The sequence below is a fragment of the Dipodomys spectabilis genome, unplaced genomic scaffold (genome assembly GCF_019054845.1).
Source record: "Dipodomys spectabilis isolate Male_0828 unplaced genomic scaffold, ASM1905484v1 ptg000118l, whole genome shotgun sequence".
NCBI classification, from domain to species: Eukaryota; Metazoa; Chordata; class Mammalia; order Rodentia; family Heteromyidae; genus Dipodomys; species Dipodomys spectabilis.
Window position 1 is genome coordinate 7,822,398 of NW_024870795.1, and position 22,928 is coordinate 7,845,325.

Below are 22,928 nucleotides of genomic sequence, written 5' to 3' on the forward strand. Positions count from 1 at the left end.
TAGTCCTGCCCCTTACCCCTTGCCAAAAAAAGTAGTGATAAGACTGTTTGTTGTTAAGTGCTGAGTAACCTTGTGCTTGACATAGTGATTGAACATTCAATGTTTTATTTACTCTTACAACAACCCCAGGAGGTAAATACATCTGGATTTCACATTGTATACTGTAAAAATGTAGGCATAGAGGAATTAGGGGCTGCTTGTCAAAAGGAAAGAAGACAGCAAGCAAGAAAGAAGACAGACCTGGCAGTCTGTCTCCAGGTCTTCTTGGGCTCAGGAAGCCCAAAGGGTCCAGAAGAGTTGAAAAGGGTTGCACTGGGGGCCTGACCTTGAGATCAGGCCCGAGCTCCATGATTTTCCCCTTGTACTTGCCTGCAGTACTTCTGTTTTTGCTCCCTGAGTTGATGCCCTGGATATCTTGTAGGTTTTTTTTTTTTTGTCCCATAAAATGAGTTCTCGTGGGGGTCGTGGGGGTCCTGGTGTGGGGCAGATTCTTTCCTTCAGTCTGAGGGCTCTGAGGATGGAGGATAAAGTAGCTTTTGGATTTTTTTTAAAGAGAAAGATAATTCAGGTAAAGCTTAGCACAATATGTGACAGGGCCTCAAAAGATTTCCTCATTGTCATAATGAGTGATTTATAAAGATTTAACATTTTATCAAAGCACCACCTGAAACCTTCATCTAGCCACCCCTATGCTCCAAGTAATGAGTTAGAAGGGAAAGGACACTGTTTACCACAGTTGCCCTAAGAGGGGCTTAGAGAGCCCATGAGTTCTGGTTACCCCGCATGTGGAGATGAGGGTGGGTTAGGGAACCTGGAATTCTGGGAGCAGGGAAGGGTCATTCTGAACTTTGGCTCCAAAGAGTAGCCTTGCTGTAAGCAGAAATAACTCTCCCTGCTTTGTGAATGGGAGACCCTCTCGGTCCACAAGGAAGCTGCATCCTCCTCTCAGTCACATGGCAAGATCCTGATGTCCAACTGCACTTCCCTTTATCTTGGGGACTGGAAGGGCAGGGCCACCCTGGCCAAGAAGCCCAGGCCTGGGGGTGGGCGGTTTCCTGGTGAGTGGGGGTGGGCGTTGCTTCAGGGCAGGTGGGCCAGGGTGGTCTGAGGGAGTGAGGGGCTGCATCCAGGCTCTCATTACACCCTCTTCTCCTATTCCAGGGTTACCACAGGTCAAACCACTTCATAGCCACTCAAGGTACCTGGCCCCTCTGCCCATGGGCACCCTCCTGTGTGCTGGAGTGCCTGCCGCCTGCCTGACTACCTTCCCTGGTGACCTGTTTGGCCCCTGTCTGCCTCTGCATCTGTCTGTACCTGTTTGTCTGATCCTTTCTCCCTATCTGGATCTATGGCATCTGATTGTCAGCTTTGTTCCCTCTCTGTGTTTGTGTCTCCCAAATGTGACCAGCTCCTCCCCAGCTCCCTGGTCCATCTGTCTGTCTCACCCATGGTATGTGCAGAAGGGCCAGTGATGCCTAGTCCTCATGGGTGGGGGTGGGGTGGATTGTGCCTCTTGGCCCAATGACTACCTGAGTCCCCCCGGCCATGTCTCTTTCCCCAACTGTCTACCTGTCCACTCCTCTTAGAGACTTGCCCTATGGACACTTCCTGGGCCCCTCTCAGCCTACTGGGCTCTCCAACATTACCCCCTCCCACACACACACACTTGGGGCCCTATAGGTGAGTTGGCAGTTGGTGGGGTATATATGAACTGATCAAGAAGGCCCCATGGGGCCCAGAGAGCTCCTGGCCTGGGTTACTACTGGGCAGCAGGTGTTCCAGCCCTGGCAGAGGCCTTGCTGAGCGACAGGCATCCTCTGCGCCCCCAGGGCCGAAGCCCGAGATGATCTACGACTTCTGGCGCATGGTGTGGCAGGAGCACAGTTCAAGCATCGTCATGATCACTAAGCTGGTAGAGGTGGGCAGGGTAAGCTGGCCTGGGGGCCCAGCTGGGGGCGAGGTGGGCCACAGAGATCAGCTGCAAGTCCTCTGAGCCCTGTGCTGTACGAACTACAGGTAAAGTGTGCACGGTACTGGCCTGAGGACTCAGACATGTATGGGGACATCAAGATCACGTTGATGAAGACGGAAACGCTGGCTGACTACGTGGTGCGAACCTTTGCACTGGAGCGGGTGAGTCTCCCCTTCACCTGTTCCCCATAGGGCCTTTCCCGGACCTACTCAGGCTCTTTGACACCAAGAGGAGCTAGAGATGATGAGGAGATCAAGATGGCTGAGCCCATTCCACAGGTGATTGCAGCCCTAGTTGGCTGTGGGATGAGCGTCTACCATGTTTCTGTTTTACAGATAGGAAAAATGAGACTCAGAATTGTTACATCATGCACAGGAAGCCGCATAGTCATGGACTAGCAGGTCCTGTCCATAGCCCCATCTGATCACTAAAATCCTTAGAGAAGGCCAGGCATCCATGGTTTATGACTATAATCCTAGTTGCTCAGGAGGCTGAGACTTGAGGATCTAAGTTTGAAGGTCAGTGGACAAATATGAGAGATTCTTATCTCCAACTAGCACAAAAAAATTGGAAGTAGAGCTGTGGCTCAAGTGTTATAACACCAACCATGAATCAAACAAGAGGGGGCCCTGAGTTCAAGCCTCAGTACCAGCATATGTGTGCTCACACACTATGTGCTTACCTCTTCCAGACTAACTGACTTAAATACTTGCTTGGCCCTTCTGTTCACACACCTTCAGGTGAGAGATAGTTCCCCCCCGGACACTAAAACCAGAGTCAAAATAATCTGTCAGGTGCTCGTGACTCATGTTTGTAATCCTAGCTATTCAGGAGGCTGAGATTTGAGGATCAAGGTTTGAAGCCAGCCCAAGAGGAAAGTCTTATCTCCAGTTAACCACCTAAAAGCCAGAAGTAGAGCTGTGGCTCAAGCAGTAGAGCACTAATCTTGAGCAGAAAAGCTCAGAGACGGTGCCCAGACCTTGCATTCAAACCCCAGGACTGGCACAGGAAAAAAAAAAAATCTCAGTATTGAAGCATCAAGCAAACTTGTGCCTAAGTTTGGCATAATGTCTGTCTGGCCAACATGGACAAGGAATGTCTAGTTTTTCCTCGGAAAAATGGGTTCTTGGGGCTGGAAGATGGCTCACTGGTGGTAGAGTGCTTGCCTTGCATGCATGAGGCCCTGGGTTTGATCCTCAGCACCACATAAGCAGAAAAAGCCAGAAGTGGTGCTATGGCTCAAGTGGTGGGTGCTAGCCTTGAGTTGGAGAGCTGAGGGACAGTGCCCAGGCCCAGAGTTCAGGCCCCATGACCACAAAAACAAAAGGGTTCTCCTGTTTGGGCCTTGGCCCAAAGACATTTACCTGTCTTTCCTGTAAATGTACAGTGAGGTGCTCACTCTACATGTGGGCCCACAACAAGTGTCTGACAGATACTTAGAGACTGTTATTACTGCTTTCTCCACAGAGAGGCTACTCTGCCCGGCATGAGGTTCGCCAGTTCCATTTCACGGCATGGCCCGAGCATGGTGTCCCCTACCATGCCACCGGGCTCCTGGCTTTTATCCGGCGTGTAAAGGCCTCCACCCCGCCTGATGCTGGGCCCATTGTCATCCACTGCAGGTCAGAGCCCCAAGGAGAAAAGGGACTGGGGAAGCATCAAGGTCCTTAAGACCAGTAACAAAGCTTAGCTAGGTTCAGCCTGCCTGGACACAGGGGACAGGAGAAAATGACCTCCCCAAAGCCCTTTGCTCTTTGAGTTCTCTGAGGTTGGCATCCACAAGTGCCTGCTGTGCCCTGCCTGTAGAGCCCCTTACCCTGAGGAGCTACTGGAGTCCACGGGGGACCTGGGTGTTGGTGAAGGCCAGACACAATCAAGTCCAGCCTGTTCTCATTCACCAAGGGCTGGTGGCACACCTGCCATGTGCTCCATTTGGCCAGGGGCTGGGAAGGACTTTCCTTTCTCTTCCCCATGCTCACCAAACCTGGCTTGGTCCCTTTGCCTTCACCTCTGCCACTTCCTTTATCCCCTCTTCCATTCCCATCTTTTGCCTGGATTAGCTTCTGTGACCCCAACTGCCTTTCTCCTGTGTGCTTTCTCCAAGTCTTCTTCCTGGAGAAGTTAACCGTCTACACTTGGGCTTCTGCAGATCCTTAGGACCCACAAGACTATGGCCTCTCTGCTTGGAGTGTTTGGAGGGCCCCAGATTCTATGTGGTAGCATCTTTCTTCTCCATGCCCTGCCAGCTTCTTTTTAAGATACCATAATTGAAAAAAAGAAAGACTTATTGATGATACTGCAATATGTACCTATATCACAAATAATAAGTGTATGGCTAACCAAATTTTTACACAACCGAATTTGAACACAGGTATAGCTCAACGCAAGAGACCTCAATAGAACCTGTCACCTAGTTCCAGAAGGTTCTCCCCTCCCAGAAACAATCACTGTCCTGGCTTCTAAGGCACCGATAATCTTACATGCGTTTTGAATATCATATAAAAAGAACCAATCATACAGCTGTGCTCTTTGCTGCTGGACTTCTTTCCCTCCACCTTGTATTTGTAAGGCTTATCCACCTTGTGTTCTGTTCCAGTCCCTGAATGCCAGACAGCAGTGTATCTGTCTATTCAAATGGCTGTGTGGTATCAGCCCCCACTAGCCAAGTCTGAGATACTTAGTTGTCATACCTCCTCACCACCACTCCGATGCCACCATTTTCAAACCTGGTGTCTGCTGTTTTACACCCTTACCTCTGCCCAAGCGAATGCTGGGCATGTGTGTGTCCCTATGATAAATCTAACAGTGCCAAGTTGGACAGGCTCCTTGTGAGGTTGAGGAGACATCTATGCACACAGTGATCATATAGCAGGGGGGCGTTTGGATGAAAGTCTGCCAGATCGCTCTGGAAGCTCAACTGGAGGACAATTGCCTGGAAGTATCTGGGGCTCCACTGCATGTGTGGATAGGTGTGAGTGTGCAGGTTTGGGGACATCCAGGAGAGGAGATGGAGCTCTGGCCATCACCTTGTCCTTTTCTCCCAGTCTAAGCTGCTGAGGAGGACTAGCATCTCCTCTGTGCTCCTTCCTCTTCTCCCTTTCTTCATCCTCCAGGCCTCCCCAGCTCTGTCTTCTACTTTTTTTCTCTTGAATCCTTCCAGCCATCTGCTTCCTGGATCATCCTGGCTACATCCTCTCTCTGTGTCCCTGTGCCCTTTACCATGTAGATATGGCATCCATCCTCCTCTCTTCTTCTCCCTGGTCCTGACTCCCTTCCCAAAGCTCTGATGTGTCTCGGGGTCTCTCTCCCCAGCGCGGGCACTGGACGCACAGGTTGCTACATTGTCCTGGATGTGATGCTGGATATGGCTGAGTGTGAGGGCGTTGTGGACATTTACAACTGCGTGAAGACCCTCTGCTCCCGGCGCGTCAACATGATCCAGACCGAGGTGAGTTACCCGTGATGTCCCACCTCTGCCTCGAGGTCTTGGGTCTGCAGTGAGTTGCTCAGGGTGGATGTGGGTGGGGTGTGTCTGAGAGGTGTCCTTGTGCTCTGTCCTGCCCAAGAATCCTTTGTAACAGTGGGCTGTCAGCTTCTTAGAGCCTTCCTGAACTTAGCCCCGCTGTGGTGTCTTGGATAGGTCAAATGACAATATGCTATGTAGTCAAGACATACCAGGTTTTTATCCCCACTAGATTTGGGTCCTTGGGCTATCTCCTCACCTCCCAAAGCATCTCCCAGGTGTGCTATGGTTGTGAAGTAAGAGGCAAACTAACATGACCAAGAAATTGCCTCAAGTGGTGTTGAAAGCCCAACTTTGAACTTGCTTATCTCCCGCTCCTGGTCCCTTCATCATCCATCCCCACCTTCTCATCTCCTGTTCCAGGAACAGTACATCTTCATCCATGATGCAATCCTGGAGGCCTGCCTGTGTGGGGAGACCACCATCCCTGTCAATGAGTTCAAGGCTACCTACAGAGAGATGATCCGCATTGATCCTCAGAGTAATTCTTCCCAGCTACGGGAAGAGTTTCAGGTGGGGACTGAGTGTGGTGTGGTGGTGTGGTGGTGGTGGTGGTGGCGGTGGTGTGTGTGTGTGTGTGTGTGTGTGAGCTCTTCATTTTTATGGTCACCAAAGGCCAAACAAGAGGGAGAAGCCCGTGGAACAGCTAGAGGGAAGGAGTTGGATTGCAAGGAAAGACTGAGACAGAAGAGGAGGTGGTACATCAAAGCACTTCATTCAAACCCTTGAAGGGTTTGGTTTCTCTGAGGCCAGATAAGCCTGGGGTCCAATCCTGGCTTCTCTAGTTATGCGACGTGAATAGCCTTGAGCAAGTCATTTACGGAGGCAAATGAGCCTCATTTTTGTTACCCAGAAAAAAGACATAGTTAATATTGCTTTATAGTGTTTGTATTTAACAAGATCCTCCTGGTCTTAAGTAAAAAAAAACAACCTAGCTCAATGGCTGCAGTTGCTACGAAGTGTGAGAGTGGTGCAGCTTCATTTGTGGCTTGATCCAGAGCACCGGCTTGAATCAGGACATACATTCTATCCAGACAGATCCCTGAACTGGGCAGGCCAGCACCTCTGCCTGTTGCCCGGAGCAAGCTCTGAGGAAGAAGCAGGGTTCTAGAGTTGTTCCTAGCCAAGCACTGATACGCTAGTAACGGTCCTCCCCAGTCTTGCTGTGGATTGAGCCCTGGGTGTACCACGCTCTGCCCTATGCTGACATTGTCTTACTTTATCCTGCTGGCAGCCTCATGGAGTAGATGTGTTGCTTTCCCATCTTACAGTTGAGGACAACTGAGGTCGAGAGATAATGTAGCTTGTCTAAAGTTACTGGGGTGGTGGGGAGGCAGATCTTAGGTTTCAGAGCTCAGTCCAGGCCCTGTATGGGCTGGAGATAGGGAGCTTGGGTTCCTCAGTTCCTCCATCTACTCATGGAGTTAATAACCTAGCCCAGTGTCCTTGTGAGGTTATAAGTTGGCCCTGCAAGTCACAGGTGTGCCTCCCTGTCCCCATTCCACTCCTCGTAGACGCTGAACTCCGTCACACCACCGCTGGATGTGGAGGAATGTAGCATCGCCCTGCTGCCCCGGAACCGTGACAAGAACCGCAGCATGGACGTTCTGCCACCTGACCGCTGCCTGCCCTTCCTCATCTCCACCGACGGGGACCCCAACAATTACATCAATGCGGCTCTGACTGATGTGAGGACTGGGGGTGGGGGCACAGGATGGGGCTGTGGGACTCCCCTTCATAGCAGCATCTAGAAGCCTCTAGAGTCAAGAGAGTAGAGCCCAGAGCTCTGATGGGGGGGGACTCTTCATTCATTCTGGGAACCAGGCCCATGGGGGTGAGCCCTCCATTCCCACCAATACTCTACTCGAGGCATTACTCAGTGTTCCTACTCTGGTGTCGTTCTCAGGCTCACTGGAGTCTGGGTTGTGGGGTTTGGGTGGGGTTGTCTCAGGATCAGCCTGAGTAGGAGGAATGATTGAGGGGGGCTCTGGCTGGGGAGGCCTTGAGGCTTGAGGGTAGGGTTTGAGACCTGGTGTTTACAGAGCCTGTGGAGATCGAGCTAGACCCGACCCTAGTTTGAAATGGTCACTTGTCCCTGGTCCTCCCTGACTGTGGCTAAGAGCCCAGGAGCCATTTGCTACTCTCTTTCTTGGCTCCCAGACTGGGGCCTTCAGCTCCCTTACTGGGTGTTGGAAGCATGGCTGGAGATGGTGCTGGAGTTTTAGGGTTCCAGAACACTGCAGTCTGCAGATGAAGATTCTGTGAATGTCATCCCCATTCCTTTCTGCAGTTGGAGCCCATCAGGAGAGATAGGTAGAAGAGACAGACAGCTGGAGATCCAGCTGGGACAGGAAATGTAAGCTAATGTGGCTATAGATATATGACCAAGGGAGCTAGGCACCGTGGGCTCATGCTTATAATCATAGCTACTCAGGAAGCTGAGATCAGGAGGGTTGTGGTTCAAAGCCAGCCTGGGCAGAAAAGTCCAACAGTCCATCAGCAAGTAGCCAACAAAAAGCCAGATTGGAGGTATGGCTTGCAAGCAAGCCAAGGGAAATATGAGACCCTATATTAGGGAAATAAAAGAGATGTGGCTAAGGGGAGTGGCTCTGCGTTCATCCCTCAGTCAGATGATTTCCTCTCCCAGATGCACCTGGACCCTCACACTTTTGGGTTATCCTCCTCCTCTGGGCAGACATTATGTGTGGCTAGGGCAGGGATGGTGACAATGCTTCTGAGAGGAAGGGGTAGAGCCAAGCAGCTCATCCAGGAGAGGAGAGAATGAAATGAGGGCTGCAGCTAGCAGCAACAGTGTCATGGGACTCTTTCCCCTCTCCCCCATGGAGATGAGAGCTGGGGGAGATGGAGAAGAGCCTTCTGTGGACTGGTTTAGTCCAACAGCCCCTCAGCAGGGGAATACTAAGCAGGTGTATGCTTACTGGCTTGCCTGGGGGTATGCGGCCTATTAGAATATGGCTTCACTTCTGCTCCCTTTGTGGCCTTGGTGTGCCCATCTACTCCCTGGGGACTGAAGAGGTGGCTCTGTGAGCCTTCTGAGCCTCTGGCTGGGAGTTGGGAGGGTCACGTTGGGCTCTCTGGCCTAGTAGGTGTGGCCTGCTAGGTGGAGAAGCTATTGGCTCAGTCCTGCCCCTCCTGTGTTCTCCAGGCACCTGAGCCCAGCCATGTAAGGTCAGCCCAGGAGATCTGCCTCTTGGACTGTAGTGGGACCAGTCAGGTTCTGCTTGGATGGCCAGTCTTTCCTGGGCTGCCTCAGCTTGAGTTCAGAAGTTGGCTAGGCCTGACTTTTTTTTTTTTTTTTTTTTGTTGGTCATGAGTCTTGAACTCTGGTCCTGGGCACTGTCCCTCAGCTCTTCAGCTCAAGGCTAGCACTCTACCACTTGAACCACAATGCCACTTCCGGTTTTCTGGTGGTTGATTGGAGACAAAAGTCCCATGAACTTTCCTGCTTGGGCTAGCTTTGAACTAAGATCCTCAGATCTCAGCCTCTTTTGTAGCTAGGATTACAGGTGTGAGCCACCAGCACCTGGCTTAGGCCTGACTTTGAGCACTGCTGGTCCAGGAGCCATCAGAGTCCTAGGAACAACTGGGGAGACCTCGTGTCTCTGTTTTATCACATACAGGATTGTGAAGTCCAGGGCATGATTTGCTGAAGCCCCAGGTCAGGACCAAGACCAGAGTAAGCCAGACAAGGGCCAGGGTCCCAGAAGCTGAGGCAATCCCCAGGTTAGGAGAATGGAGTTGCAAGAGAAGAGCTCAGGAGAGTGAGAGGCAAGGCATAGTGGGGAAAGGCAGGACCCAAGGGGAGACTTGGGGCCAGACTAGCATGATAGGCAGAACAAGGTGAGGAACAGGGGAATGGAGCCAATGCCTATTACCGTCTAGAGTGCTTGGGTGGGTCTTAAACTCATCCATGGCATTGCAAGTGGTCCATAGGTTTGTTTATTCAGAAATACTTATTGAACTACTACAAGGTGTTAGGCAGAGGTCACATCTCAAGATGTTTACTCTCCTGAACTTTGCATTTGGAGTAGCTGGGGAGGTGCAATCAATAATAAATATGGGATACAAATGTTATGCAATGCAAATTTCTATAGTGAGCAACCAGTCAGGAGGTTTAATGAGAGTCTGGGGCTGCTTTTGATGAGGTGGTAAGGGAGGGCCTGTTTCAGGAGTTTAAGCAAGACTAGAATGAAGTGAGGGACCAAAGCCATGCTGACATTTGGAAAATTAGGTCTGAGCAGCAGAGATACAAGTAGATACAAAGGTCTCGAGGCAAGGAGCAAGTTTGGCTTCATTTTTGAAGATCTTTTGCTGTGCAGTTTGCAGAGGCCATGGGCTGGAACTAGAGGCCTAGGGGCCCAGCTCATCTCAGGCCTCTGAGAAGTGGGCTATTGAAGGTAATCTGGTCCTGAGGACACAATTGTCTAGCTCTGCGTGGGCTGAGTGGAGAGAAAGCCTGCAACAGAGCCTCTGCTGTGGCAGGGTTGCACACAGGGGTTGAGTGCCAGTTTCTCTGTAGAGCTACACACGGAGCGCGGCGTTCATCGTGACCCTGCACCCGCTGCAGAGTACCACCCCTGACTTCTGGAGGCTGGTCTACGACTATGGGTGCACCTCCATCGTCATGCTCAACCAGCTGAACCAGTCCAACTCTGCTTGGGTAAGGCCCCACTGCCAGGGCCTCAGTGTGTTCCAGGATCCTGGGCCCCAAGTCACATGGTGGAGCCCTTCCTTGCCACCTAGCCATTGTGTGCCATTAGATGAGCCATACTCCCTCCCAGAGACCCGGTTTCCTCATTTGTAAAACAAAGGTATCAAAGCACACTTATTGCAATTCATTCAATGGCTGAAGTCAGCTTTGTACTTTGGGTCTTAATTACAATCTGCAATGACCTGGGGGTGGAGGCTTTGAGAAAGTGATGGAAATTAAGACCCGCACGGATAAAGAGCCTTCTCCAAGGTCCCGTAGCTAGGAAGCGACTGTGTGGCCCATGCTGGCTGCCTTATTCAGTTTCTGTTTTCTTATTAGCTCTATTAAGCTGCTCAATTGGGCAGGCCTTTGACATAGAGTGAAAGTCAAGCCTCCTGTTTCCTGACTGTTTGACCTAGGGTAATACATTTATTGACCTGTTTGAGCCTCAGTTTCCCTCTTTGAAACATGGAGAAAAACACTGGGCGTATTTGTTGGGATGCTGTGCTGTGCCTGGCAGGTCATCAGCACTCAGGTCATGGCAGGGATGAAGATGATCAGGGTGACAGTTGCTATGAGGCTGGCCAGCCTCTGGCTCAGCAGTGGCCTAGGGGCAGCTCCTACTACTCCTCTTTTCCTTTTGGGGGGTCCCAGAGATGGAGTTTTTGGAAGTGCATATGGCCAGCCTTCCAACCCTGTGTGATTGCATGCCTTCGAGCTCTGGACCCCTTAGTGCCTCTGCTCTGTGCTCCAGGAGGCTAGAGGGTTTTCTGTAAAATGAGAATGGCCTCTTGTGACTGGAGTTGCATTAACTGGTTTTTTTGTTAGTGTCAGTGCAATGGGGCTGGAAGTTTGAGCCTTTAGCTCTTGCTGGGTTTTCCCACTAATACCTGGCATACTACCACTTGAGTCACACCTTCATCTTCAGCTTTTTGCTAGTTAACTGGAGATAAGAGTCTTTTGGATTTATATGCCTTGGCTAGATATTTAAACCATGATTGTCAAGGCTCAGCCTCCTGAGTAGCTAAGATTATAGGTGTGAGCCACCGGTGCCTAGCTCTCTGGGCTCTTTATGAACCAGGCTCTTGGTACATGACCTGGATTGTAGAGAATGGGCATCTACACCTGAATGGGGGGGGTCTGCAGTGAATACTAGCTGTGGCAGGAACCCACCTTTACTAGGGCAGGGACAAAGACCCAGAGGAAGCTCATCCAGATATCACTTCTTGCTCATGCATTCAGCCACTTTTCCCCAGGGACTGTCCCTGCCAGACTCCGCAGTGGGCAGTGGGGTGGACACAGGGAGAAGACCCAGCCCCTTCTAGATCACCAAGCCTGAGAGCAAGTATTCCAGTAGTGAGGTGGTGATGAGAGCACAGAGGGAAAAGGACTATGACTGGACACAGAGAAACCTGGGGGAAAAGGAATCAAGGAGTCTTCTGGAGGAAGCAAGATCTGAGCTAAATGTGGGAAGGAAAACGAGGAGGTAGGGTAAAAAGTACAATAATGTCTGACCATAGGGGGTTGCAGGGCCACAGGCACAATGAGGAAGGCAGAGTCCTTTCCTCCTGGGGCTGTGGTCGGAGGAAAGCTGATGGAGCATGGCGACATTTGGGATGAGTTGGGGGCATCTCAGGAGTGACTGCCATCCCCACCATCTCTATCCCTGATGTGTACTTAGCACCTTTCTGTGCCAGGCACAGCATGGCACCAAGCCTCCTCATGTACCCCTCACACGGTCCTCCTAGTAACCCCAGGAAATGGGTCCAGTGCTGGTCGCCATTTTACAGAGAAGGAAATTGAGGCTCAGAAGGTAAATGAACGTATCCTAGTTTCACACATGGAGAAATGGGATCCAGGCATGGAGGAGACTAGAAGGTGAGGCTTCAGAAGGACCGGCCCATAGGACCTGGGTGTGTACATGCGGGCTATGCCTCCTCGGTCCCCCTCATGTCTCTGGCCTAGTCTGCAGGGACAGGTAGGTAGGACGCTGCCCCTGGTCCAGAAGCAGGGAGCTGACATGTGACACCTCATTCTGGGCTGGTGCTGAGGTCAGAGGCAGTGAGAGAGAAGGCAGGAGCCGGCTTGGGGTGAATGGGGTGACCGAGACCTGTCCCTGGAAGTTGTGTGCACACACTGCACGTGTTGGCATGGATGTGTTGTAATGGAGGAGTCTAGCCATGTGCACTGGACATCACTATGCAGTCTGTGATAGGAAAGCATCAGCATTGAGCACTCCTGGAGGGTGTGCCCTGCAGTCAGCTGAGTGGTGGTGGGTAGCTGTGGTGGCATCCTGGTGGAGGAGTAGCTGTGAGGGTGAGCCCCACCCAGCTCTCCCCAGCTCTCCTCTCTATGCCTATGCCGCCAGCCCTGCCTGCAATACTGGCCAGAGCCAGGCCGGCAGCAGTACGGCCTCATGGAAGTGGAGTTTGTGTCAGGCACTGCGGATGAAGACTTGGTGGCCCGAGTTTTCCGGGTACAGAACATCTCTCGGGTGAGTGGTCTGAGTTTCCCAAGGGTGAGGACTTGGGTGATGGCTGGGTTGCCGTTAGTGATCCCCTTGAGGTCATCAGGGGCCAGTGGCCCCAGTGCTCATGTTCCCTTGGCTGGCTGCCCATGCCCCCAGCTGCAGGAGGGCCACCTGCTGGTGCGGCACTTCCAGTTCCTGCGCTGGTCTGCCTACCGGGACACACCTGACTCCAGGAAGGCCTTTCTGCACCTGCTGGCTGAGGTGGACAAGTGGCAGGCGGAGAGCGGGGACGGGCGCACCGTGGTCCACTGCCTGTGAGTGCTTGCCTGCTTTCCCTGGAGGAACCCTGGGAACACTGGGTATAGATTCCACCTGGGGCAACTGCACAGCCCTGCCATGTGGTGACTGACTTCATCTGCTTGATTAGAGATGTGTACCTGATAAGATCATAGCTTGCTTTTTATGCCGATGGAATTGCAGGCTGTTCATGCAGTGCAAGTGAAAATATCATTCATCCATCCACTCATCCATCCATCCATCCATCCATCCATCCATCCATCCATCCATCCATCTCATTCATCCCCCATCGCTCAATTATCCACTCAGATATTCAGCCCATTCATTTATTCATTCATTCACGCATTCACACATCCATCTAGCCATCCATCCAGCCAGCCATCCATTCATCCACTCACTTATCTACTCATTTGTTCATCGATTCACTCATTCATAGGCTTGCCTCAGAGATAAATCCATGAATTCACTCATGTCTGGGTACAGCTACTCCCTTGACCCCCACCTTTTCACATTTCTAGTATTCACGGAGCCTCCCAGGGCTTGGCAGGGCATACTAGGGAGCTGAGTTGGTGCTGGACTGGCCAGTTCTAGTTTGAGGGAGAAGTGGGCTGAAGGCTGGTTGGTCCCATCCTGGGTGGTGAATGAAGAGTCCCAGGGGTAGGGGCGAGGCTTGGAGTGGAGGGAGAGCCTTTGGTGGGTGGGTTGGCTCTGGTGTGGTGCACCTGGCTGTCTACACTGCCAGGCTGTGTGTTTGCTGCATGACTGCCCTTTTGGAGTGTCTAGCTTCTTTTCTCTAGGAATCTACAGGCCTTTCTTTCATAAGGTTGTGTCTTCTGAGATGACTCGAGGCTTCCATGATAGTTTCAGCCTCTGAGCTGTGTCTAACCTTCTGGTTGGTTACTGTCCTCAAGGCCTCACCCTTCACTTTTGGCCTTCAGAATTCTGCTCATGCCTTTTGTTCTGGGGCCCTGTCCTTCACCCTTTGGATTCTACTTCTCCCAAACCTTTCCTGTGTCTCCTAGGAATGGGGGTGGCCGTAGTGGCACCTTCTGCGCCTGCGCGACAGTCCTGGAGATGATTCGCTGCCACAGCCTGGTGGATGTTTTCTTTGCTGCCAAAACGCTTCGGAACTACAAGCCCAATATGGTGGAGACCATGGTGAGGGACATTTCCTGGGACCCTGCCACTTCTATCTCCCACCCTGGCCAGGTTCCTGGGTATATGCTTCCTTCACCCACCTTGATCCCGCCTTGGGACCTTGGCTCTAGTCCTGAGGTGTCAGGCATTGCTCTCACTCCCTCAGGGCAGCTCAGGGTTCACCTAGGTCTTCTCTCTCCAGTCGCAGGAAGCGGCCAAGCTCATGATCCCTTCTTTTCCTCTTCCCAGGATCAGTACCACTTTTGCTACGATGTGGCCCTGGAGTACCTGGAGGGGCTGGAGTCAAGATAGCGGCCCCTGGTCTAGAATACCCGCTGTGCACTCAGGGCCAGGCCTGACATCCCAGACTAGCCAGGAGGACCTGTGCTCCCAACTCTGCTTAGCCATAGCCCGATGGGGAAAGTGCTGGAGTTGACTGCTAGGTCATCCTGGTGTCCCCAGGGACTGGCTGTGGGCCAGGGAGGAGATTGGCAAGACTGCAGTCCAGCGCTACCTGCAGACCTGTGCTGAGAGGCTTGGCACCGCCTGCCACAGTGACAGGAGAAGAAAAGCCAGCTTGTTCCACTTGGTTCCAGCCCAGCCCTTGGCAGAGAAGAGTGAGGTCCTGCAAAGAGTGTCTCAGGCCAAAGTTTCTACCCTGCAGGGTCTGGGGTGTGGCATCTTGAGTCCCTTGTGGTTGAGCTTCCCTGAGAGTGCTGATTTTCCAGTGGGACACACTGACCACCCTCTTCAGGGGAATTGCAGTGCTCGCCCTGTAATTCCTGGGGTATTGGCTCACCACCTTCCCCACTTCTGCTTTCCTGACATGTGCTCTGAGCTTCCTGGGACAGGATCTGTCCATCCCTGCCATAACCTGTGTGGGCTCCTTTCTGGCCTGGCCCCGAGTCTGCAGAATGAAGCCACCTCAGCTCTTCCTTTCCTTAGCCTTCAGGACTCTTATCACTTGGTTCTGCCAGTGTGGGCCGGTGATGATCTACAAGGTTGAACCACAGTTCCTGGGGCTGAAGTCCCTATGGGTTGTGGTCAGGCTGCTCACTGGGGAGAGGGTAGTGCCGGGGCAGAGCTGGTCACAACCCGTAGAGTTCAGAGGAAGGAGGGGTACTGGGAGATGGAGGATCAGTGTTTTTTATTTTTTTTGGTTGTTTATTTTGTTATTTTTTTGATGGGTGGGTGGGAAGGTCTCTTTAAAATGAGGCAGGCCACACCCCCATTCCGTGCCTCAATTTCCCCATCTGTAAACTGTAGATATGACTACTGACCTACCTCTCAGGGGGCTGTGGGGAGGCATAAGGTAATGTTTGTAAAGCGCTTTGTAAATAAACGTGCTCTCTGAATGCCACCCCGCGGCCCTGTGTGTGTCTGACCAGCTTGATGGAGACCTGCTTGCCCACCACAGCTTCCCAGTGCACTCAGGGTCAGAGGCATGGGTTCTAGGCTAGCCTTGGTTTTTCTTTCTATAGAAGAGTGGAAGTGTGGAAGGTCATTCCAAGGAGCTCTGGACATTGTTGCCTCCATGCAGGCCTCTGAAACAGTTCCTTAGGCTGTAGCCTTTATCTTGACAATCCCAAGGTCTGAAGCTGCCTCTCACTGCTCTGGGGTGGGTTGAATTAGGCACAGCATGAAAGGCTTAGGATTTGGTGTTAAGCAAAACCCATGTTAGTCAGCTGAAGACCCTAGGTGAGTCAGCTGCTATCTCTGATCTTGTCTTACCTGTAAGATGGACTACATTTGGATCAGATGAGACTGTGATTAAGAATCTCATACAGTGCATGGCCCGCTGGAAGGGTGTTCAGTAAACAAATAGCAGAGATTGGTAGAGGAGACATACTTCTGAGGAAGGCCATCATCAGCTGGAATAGAAGGAGGAGTGAGCTGGCTGGAAGGGACCTGAGTCTTTCTTGCTTTGTCACAAGCTTGCTGTGTGTCCTGGGGGTAAGACAATTCCTGTTTCTTTAGATGAAAACTAGTTCTATGGCATACTGATGCTATTCCCATAACTGACTTTCTTTGGGTCAAGGGGTATGATCCCTTCTAATGACCTCATAGTTCAACCTCCTTTAATATGAGTTAAAGTGTATTGGGCCGTTCTGGTCCCATTTGACTAAGGTACACACTCCTTCCCCCTCATTCTGAACTGACCTCTGAGCCTTACTGCAAAGGCCTAAATGTATGTCTCAGATCCTGGCTGAGCAATAGAGTTTGACTTGCTTTGGCTAGCAGAATGACAGAAGTGACCACCTGTGGATTCTGGGTCCCAGACCTCCAGAGGCCTAGCAGGTTTTGCTTTTGTCCTTCTGGAACTCTGCCCTGTGAGGAAGTCCATGTAGACTACTTGACATTTTGAGGGTACCTGGAAGAGATCAGGACATCCCACCATCAGTCGAAATCAACTGTCAGACCCGAGAATAAGAGCATCTTGGACCTTCCAGCCCAACCCACCTGTCAGGTGAGTAGAGCCACATGATTGACTACTAGAAACTGACTAACCTCAAGAGTTGAGAGACATAATAACCCGTTCTTAAGCTATTAAGTTTTAGGATTCTTTGTTATATACCCAAAGCTAACTGCTATAAAAATGTTCTGGGTGGTATGGATATAGTTTTCCTCTTTGCTCCTTGAAGGGTTGAGCTCCTTAGGTGGAGTGTTCTGTGTTCATCTTGTTACATCCACTGTCCAGCAAAGGGCTTGTCTTGGATCTGGTGCTTAGGAAATGTTGGTGTTTGGAGGGAAGGCAGGAGAGACAGTGTGAGTCTGCCTGCCTGACTTCACATGACCTTTGGGAGCACTGGGATTGGGCTGAGCAGTAACAGCTCCAGAATCATCAGGTCAGGGTTCACTCCAGCTACACAGTCCCAGAAGGTGACCTTGTAAGTCCCTCCAAACACCTCACAATGAACATCATGATACTTAGAAGATTAGTCATGAGATTTATAGAAAAACTATTTAAAAGTGTGAGCATATTTCCTAATCAGGTAATTAGCCTTCAGTAAAGGATGCCAATCAGTATTTATGATGATTTGATTTCCAATCTTTTGGAGGTACTGGGGATTGAATTCTAGGCCTTGTGCTTGCTAGGCAAGTGCTCTTCCTCCTGAGCAGCACCCCAGCCCTTTTTGCTTTTAGTTGATTAGATTGGGTCTTGTGTTCTTGCCTAACCCTGACTTGGATGACAGTCTTGCGATCTTCCTACTTTTGCCTCCTGAGTGCCTGAGACCACAGGTTTGTGCCTCCAGATCTGTCTTGTTCGTTGAGGTAGAATCTTTCTATCTCTTGCCTAAGTAGGCCCTCCTGATCTCTATCTCCTGACTAGCTGGGATAGTAGGCATGTGCTACCATGCCCAAGCTTGACTTGACAGTGCAAAAGCCAACCACATTTATTAGAAACTACTACTCAAATTTTGAATCTTGCTCTTTCCCCAGACTAGCAATCTGTGGCATAATCATCTCTCTTAATTCTGGATGAGAAGTATAGCTCTTGGTCCTGCCATGTGACCAGAAGGGAAATATCCATCTTCTTCAGGGCACTATGTTGCCTAACAACGATGTTTGGGTAGGTGAGGTGGAGTGAATGCACTTTGACTTCGGACATTTTCAGTATAGGATGGGTTTATCAAAAGGCCCAACACCATTGTGCATAGAAGGAGCACTGGTGTGAAGTCCCAGGATGACAGACTGGTGCCCATTGTCTTTCATTTAGTGTCCATTGCTGTTTTCCATGCCTAACACCCTTTATCCATACAGTAACTCTAAAGCAGGCGTTTCTGGCCCTTCTTAGAGATGAGCAATTGGAGGAATACAATGAGTTTACTTACCTGAGGCCACCTAGCAGATTACAAATCCTGGGCCTCAACTGCTCTGCTCTGGGGCTAGCCTGGTGGTGTCAAGGTCCCTGAGGTGGGATCACAAGGGGAACTTGGAGGGTTTTCAGATGCTGGGATGGGTGGTGACTTCGAGGATGGGAAAGCCCATCCTAGAGAGCATGAGGCGAGTAATGATCTGCAGTTCTGTCCAGGACCCTGGGCTATGCAGATGTGGGCAGAAACCTCCAGTCTACCCCAGGCCTGGCGCACAGGCTTTGTGTAAATACAGATGGGTGGAAGAAGAGATTGCCTGCAACTGCTGGGAACTAAATTGTTTCTTTATGTCATAATAAATCAGGCTGCAGGGTGGCCAAGGCAATCATTACTTCCTACTACCTCTCTGCTGTCCCCTGATGGTAACATGCTGTGTATGTTACCTAGGCCACCTGTGAGCTATCCCTGTCACTGGGCTCTACTGACTTCCCCCTGCTGATCTGTGATGGGAGCTGAAGGCAGTGGTTCATGGCAGGCTGTAGAATCAACAGTGTGTGAGCATAGGGCAGTACATGGGACAGGGGGCTCTGTGTGGATAGGTACCTGTTAGTCTCCAATGGAGCCTGAGAGGTGGATACTATTTCACCCTCTTTTTATAGCTGAGGAGGCTGAGGCTCAGAGAGCTTGATCCTGAGGCCAGAAACATGGATCATCACATACAAATAGAAATGACTCTGTGTGTGTGTGTGTGTGTATTGGAGTTTAACTGGGAACCTTATGTTTGCTAGAGAGCCACTCAACCACTGAGCCCAAGTATATTTTTGATAAAAAAAATAGGCCATACTTTCATTGTTTGCTGCTGGGGTGCTCCAGGTCTCTCTTCTGACTGTGTCCTTCCCCCATACCTTAGCCTACTCTTCTCCTTTCCTTTCTCCTAGCTCTACCTGGACATCCTTTGCTAGTCTGACACCCTTTGCATAGTTCAGACCTCAAGCCTTTGCGATTTATGTTATGAACACACTGAAGATCCCCTCTACACTTCCTCTCCTCCCCCCTCCCCCATGTCCCTGCCCTCCTGGCCATTGCTTCCTCTGTCCCTGTTCCCCAGGGCCCTCCCTACTTTCTCACAGGGGTGATTGGTTGATTGCTTCCTCCCCTATGAGACTGAGTAGTAGCGAGGCTGGGGCTATGTGGATCCCATCCCACTGTGTCTCCATGCACAGAGCATGGGGCTTGGCACACATCAGTGAGTGTTCATTGAATGACTGAGAGTTGCAGAGTTGGGACTCCCACACAGATCTGGCAGAATACAGTTCCCATCCTCTTGAGTGCATAGTTTTCAGTCTTCTGGACAAACAGTGGATGAACAGTCACTTATGCCATGAGACTGGGTTCCAATGCTAGCTGGACCATTGCTGTGCTGAACAGCCTTCAGCAACAGCCATTCTCTCTGGGGCTGTGCCTCTTGATTTGTCCAATAAGGAGGTAGAAAAAGTTCTTTTGAGGGCCCTAGTAGGGTGGCATTGGGTTCAGCATCCTCATGACAGCGGGGCTAGCTAGCACTGTCCAGGCTACTGTACTGTTCTATGCACCTGCTTTCCAAGCCTGGTGAAATCTTGGGCTCCAAGATCCTGTAGCTTGGTTTGGCCTGATGGGCTTGCATACGTCCTGTGGCAAGTCCTTGATTATACCTGCTGCAGATATTATTCCTAATATTCCCAGGAATCCTGAGAGATAGATGTTACCTAAATCACTCATCAGATGAGAAAACAAGTGGAAAGAAGTCAGGAGAATCACTTAAGGCCACATGGGCAGAAAAGAACCAAATAGGATTAGCTACTTACTCCAATATTATTGTTCTTCTACTTATCAGAGAAATTCTGGAAGATCCAAGCTTGAGCTGCATTGCTGGGACTATCTCTTGTCTACACATCAGTAGGTCCCACCGAGACACCTCCTAGGCCAGGCTCAGCCACAGATATCATGTGCAGGCTAAACGAGACCCACAACCAGGCAGCCGCTTGGATTCATTGCTTGGCACCTTGTTGGACTACGGAGAATGCTGCTGGATAAATGACTGAAGGTTCTTGAGTTTGCAGATGGTGGGGTGGCCTGACTCAGCAGGATCCAAGGAGCTGAGAAGGCCTTTTCAAGAAAGATGAAATGTGTCTCCACTCACTTCCCACTTATTCCCGGGGGGGGGGGGGGGGGGGAAGGGGGGGGGCGGGAGAAGGAGGAATCTGTCCAGGAATCTTATTTTCTATTCATTTGAAAGTGGAACAATGTGACTTTTCTTGAGCTGTGTTTAGAATGTAACTGCATTTTCTTTTGTAGGAGAGCTGAGGCTAGTGTTCACTCTGTGCTTCTCCTTCAAAAGGCATAGACACTCTGCTCCTGGCCTTTCCCTCCAATAAACTCTTTGTTCCCTTCCATGTCTGCCAAGCTAAGCTTCTTATACACCCTTCTCTGCTCTGCTGTGTGATAATGGAACCCGAATCCGGTGAAGTTTGTGAGCTGAAGCAATGCTAGGCTTGGTCAGCTGAGGGTGTTACAGGGTTACAGAGGTGATGGCAGTAAGAAGACCTTTCCCTTTCAGGTTCTGGTCCTCCTTCCTTCTTTTGTTTCCTCAGTTAGTTCAGGAGCTGAGGCCTAGTGCCCAGTAGATTATGTAGACCAGCTTTAGATGTACCCCCAGTCCCAGCTGGAAGTGATTTCTGCAAACCAGTCTCACTAGGCTGTTATTGTCATTCCTTCATAGGAAAGATCTGTAGCAGGGAGGACTGTCTCTTGAGTCCTTGCTTCATTTGTTATTCACTTTACTGCAGCACAGACATAGGTACGTTTTTTGTACATGCTACCTCTGACACTCTTAGAGTCCGTGTTCTGTTGCTTTTGATAATCAACTGCCCTTTGCTAGATTTAACTCCTTATCTCAATATTTCTATGTACACATTATGAATATGAACTCTGTGTCCTGATTGGGTCCCCAAATCAGGTCCCCCGATTGACCCAGACTTGAGTCCGGGTGGGCCAGCTAACAGACTCTCACAGATGGGGTATTGATTGGTTTTATTGTCTCCTTGGACTTGAGTGCAGGGTCTTGCTCCTGTCAATGGAAAATGGGATGCTCGTAATTTGCTGCACAGTGGCACCATAATTAAGCCATTGTCTTGGATGGATTTTGAATTAATATCAACTGAAGCAACATCTTGAAGGTCCAGTAACCCCTGCATTTGACCATTGCCTTTATAATAAGATTGTAGTGTGGGATGTATATTTGGGTTCACTGGAACACTTGCTAGAAAGAAAACGATAAGGTGAGGGCATTTAAATCTCAGCTGAAACCATAGTTTGAGACCCACAGAGCTTCCACGTCACCTATAAAAGAATCTTCCTCTTATTTTATGTACTGTAGGGCTGATAACACTGAAAATGAAACATAAAATTTAATTGTGTGGGATGCACAATTTAAATGTCAGTGAAATTTATAGCATCACCAAGTTTCTCATGTGAAAGTTTGGACATAAATTAGGGGAGAATGGGATTCTGGAACAGGGACATCCTGTTGGAATCAGGTGAAAAAGAGACCTTTGAATCCCCAAGTCACTCTGAGCCTCTTTTGCTAAAAAAATGTAAGTTTCTTGTATCTGAGGAGGTTGAGTTTCTTTTACTGGAAAACTCTGTGATGATCTCATTTGGGAAAGAAGTCTTGAAATGGACTGATCAGATTTCTTAAGATATGCTACAAGGACCTTTTGTTGCTACCAGATCTGTAATTATGGTCAATCTCTGTGCTTCATGAGGTCAGGTAAAAACTAGGGCCCATAAAGAAATAGTTAATGGGAAGATTTGACATAATACTTGTGAATGTATATGGGAGTTGATTCCAAGAGTGGAGGACAATGCACAATCATTCTGAATTCCTGAAGGCGGGTTTTTGTGTGTATGTGCTAGCTTTGGGCTTGAACTCAGGACCTGGGTGCTGTCCATAAGCATTTTTGCTCAAGTCTAATACTGTACCAGCTGAATCACATTTCCACTTTGGCTTTTTGGTGTTTACTTAGAGATAAGAGTTTCACAAACTTTCCTGCCTGGGATAGCTTTGAACCATGATTCTGAGATCACAGCATCTTGAGTAGCTAGGATTTCAGGCGTGAGCTACCAATGCCTGGCTGTCTGCAGATGAAGTTAGCACCTACAACAAAGTAAGTTGCACTTGGAGGTGGTTTTGTTTAGTGAAGTTGAGTTGCCAGACCTTCCATGGCACATTGCAGAAGAGGGAATCTAAAGGCTGAAGGATATAGTTACTGGAGTGGTTCATTTTAGGTCCTGCAGTCACCCCTAAATTGTTTCCTGAAAATTCCCAGAAGACATTTGTAACTAAGGCATCAAAAAATACGTGCTCAAAGGTAGAACCTCTAACCTTAGTCCAGATACTAGCTACAACATGCTTCCATTTATATGGGCTTCCTGATTTCAAGGGAATGATAGAATCCTGGAGAAGTGTAGTCTAAACCATGCTGCTTAATAGGTAAAGGCAAGATGGTTGCACTTACCATAAAGGGTAGAAGGGAGCATGGTAATTAGAGTATCTTAGCCCACTGGCATCCTGTATTCCTAGAAAGGCAATAGAACAGCCTATGAAACTACAGTTTGATTTATATGCAGGAAAAGCAACCAACCTTCCAACCGCTAGTACTGGTGACTCAAACCTGACTTGAATTGCCATGTTGGAGAAATGAAGCCTTTCACCCAGTCTCCAGACCTAGTTCATAGAGATTTGAGGCCCTTGGGAAACATTTTCTGCAACTATGTTGTAGGTGTGGTCCTGCATCTTCTGCTAAGCCTTCTCCACAGAATTCTGATGCCCCTCAATAGAATGACTGCACTTGAGAAAAGAAGGTGCCAATATCGTTGGAGATTACTAGATACTGTCTGAATTTATGGGGATGCAAAAATACCACTGTGGCCCATCAGTCACAGTGGTGACTTAGGTAGTTGGT

The 22,928-nt window shown here is 49.9% G+C and overlaps 1 protein-coding gene across 3 annotated transcripts in view; it reads left to right on the forward strand.

Annotated features, from left to right (window-relative positions):
• The window catches only part of Ptpru (protein tyrosine phosphatase receptor type U), a 68,177-nt gene extending 52,707 nt beyond the window's left edge, over positions 1–15,470 (forward strand). The window contains exons 19-30 of one of the 3 annotated variants that reach the window (XM_042688574.1): positions 1,162–1,198; positions 1,830–1,927; positions 2,017–2,133; positions 3,440–3,594; positions 5,285–5,420; positions 5,859–6,008; positions 7,010–7,183; positions 10,036–10,176; positions 12,575–12,700; positions 12,833–12,990; positions 13,996–14,131; positions 14,360–15,470. In XM_042688574.1, coding sequence (XP_042544508.1) covers positions 1,162–1,198; positions 1,830–1,927; positions 2,017–2,133; positions 3,440–3,594; positions 5,285–5,420; positions 5,859–6,008; positions 7,010–7,183; positions 10,036–10,176; positions 12,575–12,700; positions 12,833–12,990; positions 13,996–14,131; positions 14,360–14,422 — 1,491 coding nt within the window. In that variant the 3' untranslated portion in view covers positions 14,423–15,470. The remainder of the gene's footprint in view (positions 1–1,161; positions 1,199–1,829; positions 1,928–2,016; positions 2,134–3,439; positions 3,595–5,284; positions 5,421–5,858; positions 6,009–7,009; positions 7,184–10,035; positions 10,177–12,574; positions 12,701–12,832; positions 12,991–13,995; positions 14,132–14,359) is intronic. The other 2 variants (XM_042688575.1, XM_042688576.1) reach the window with 2 other exon arrangements.
• Positions 15,471–22,928: the final 7,458 nt, after the last annotated feature.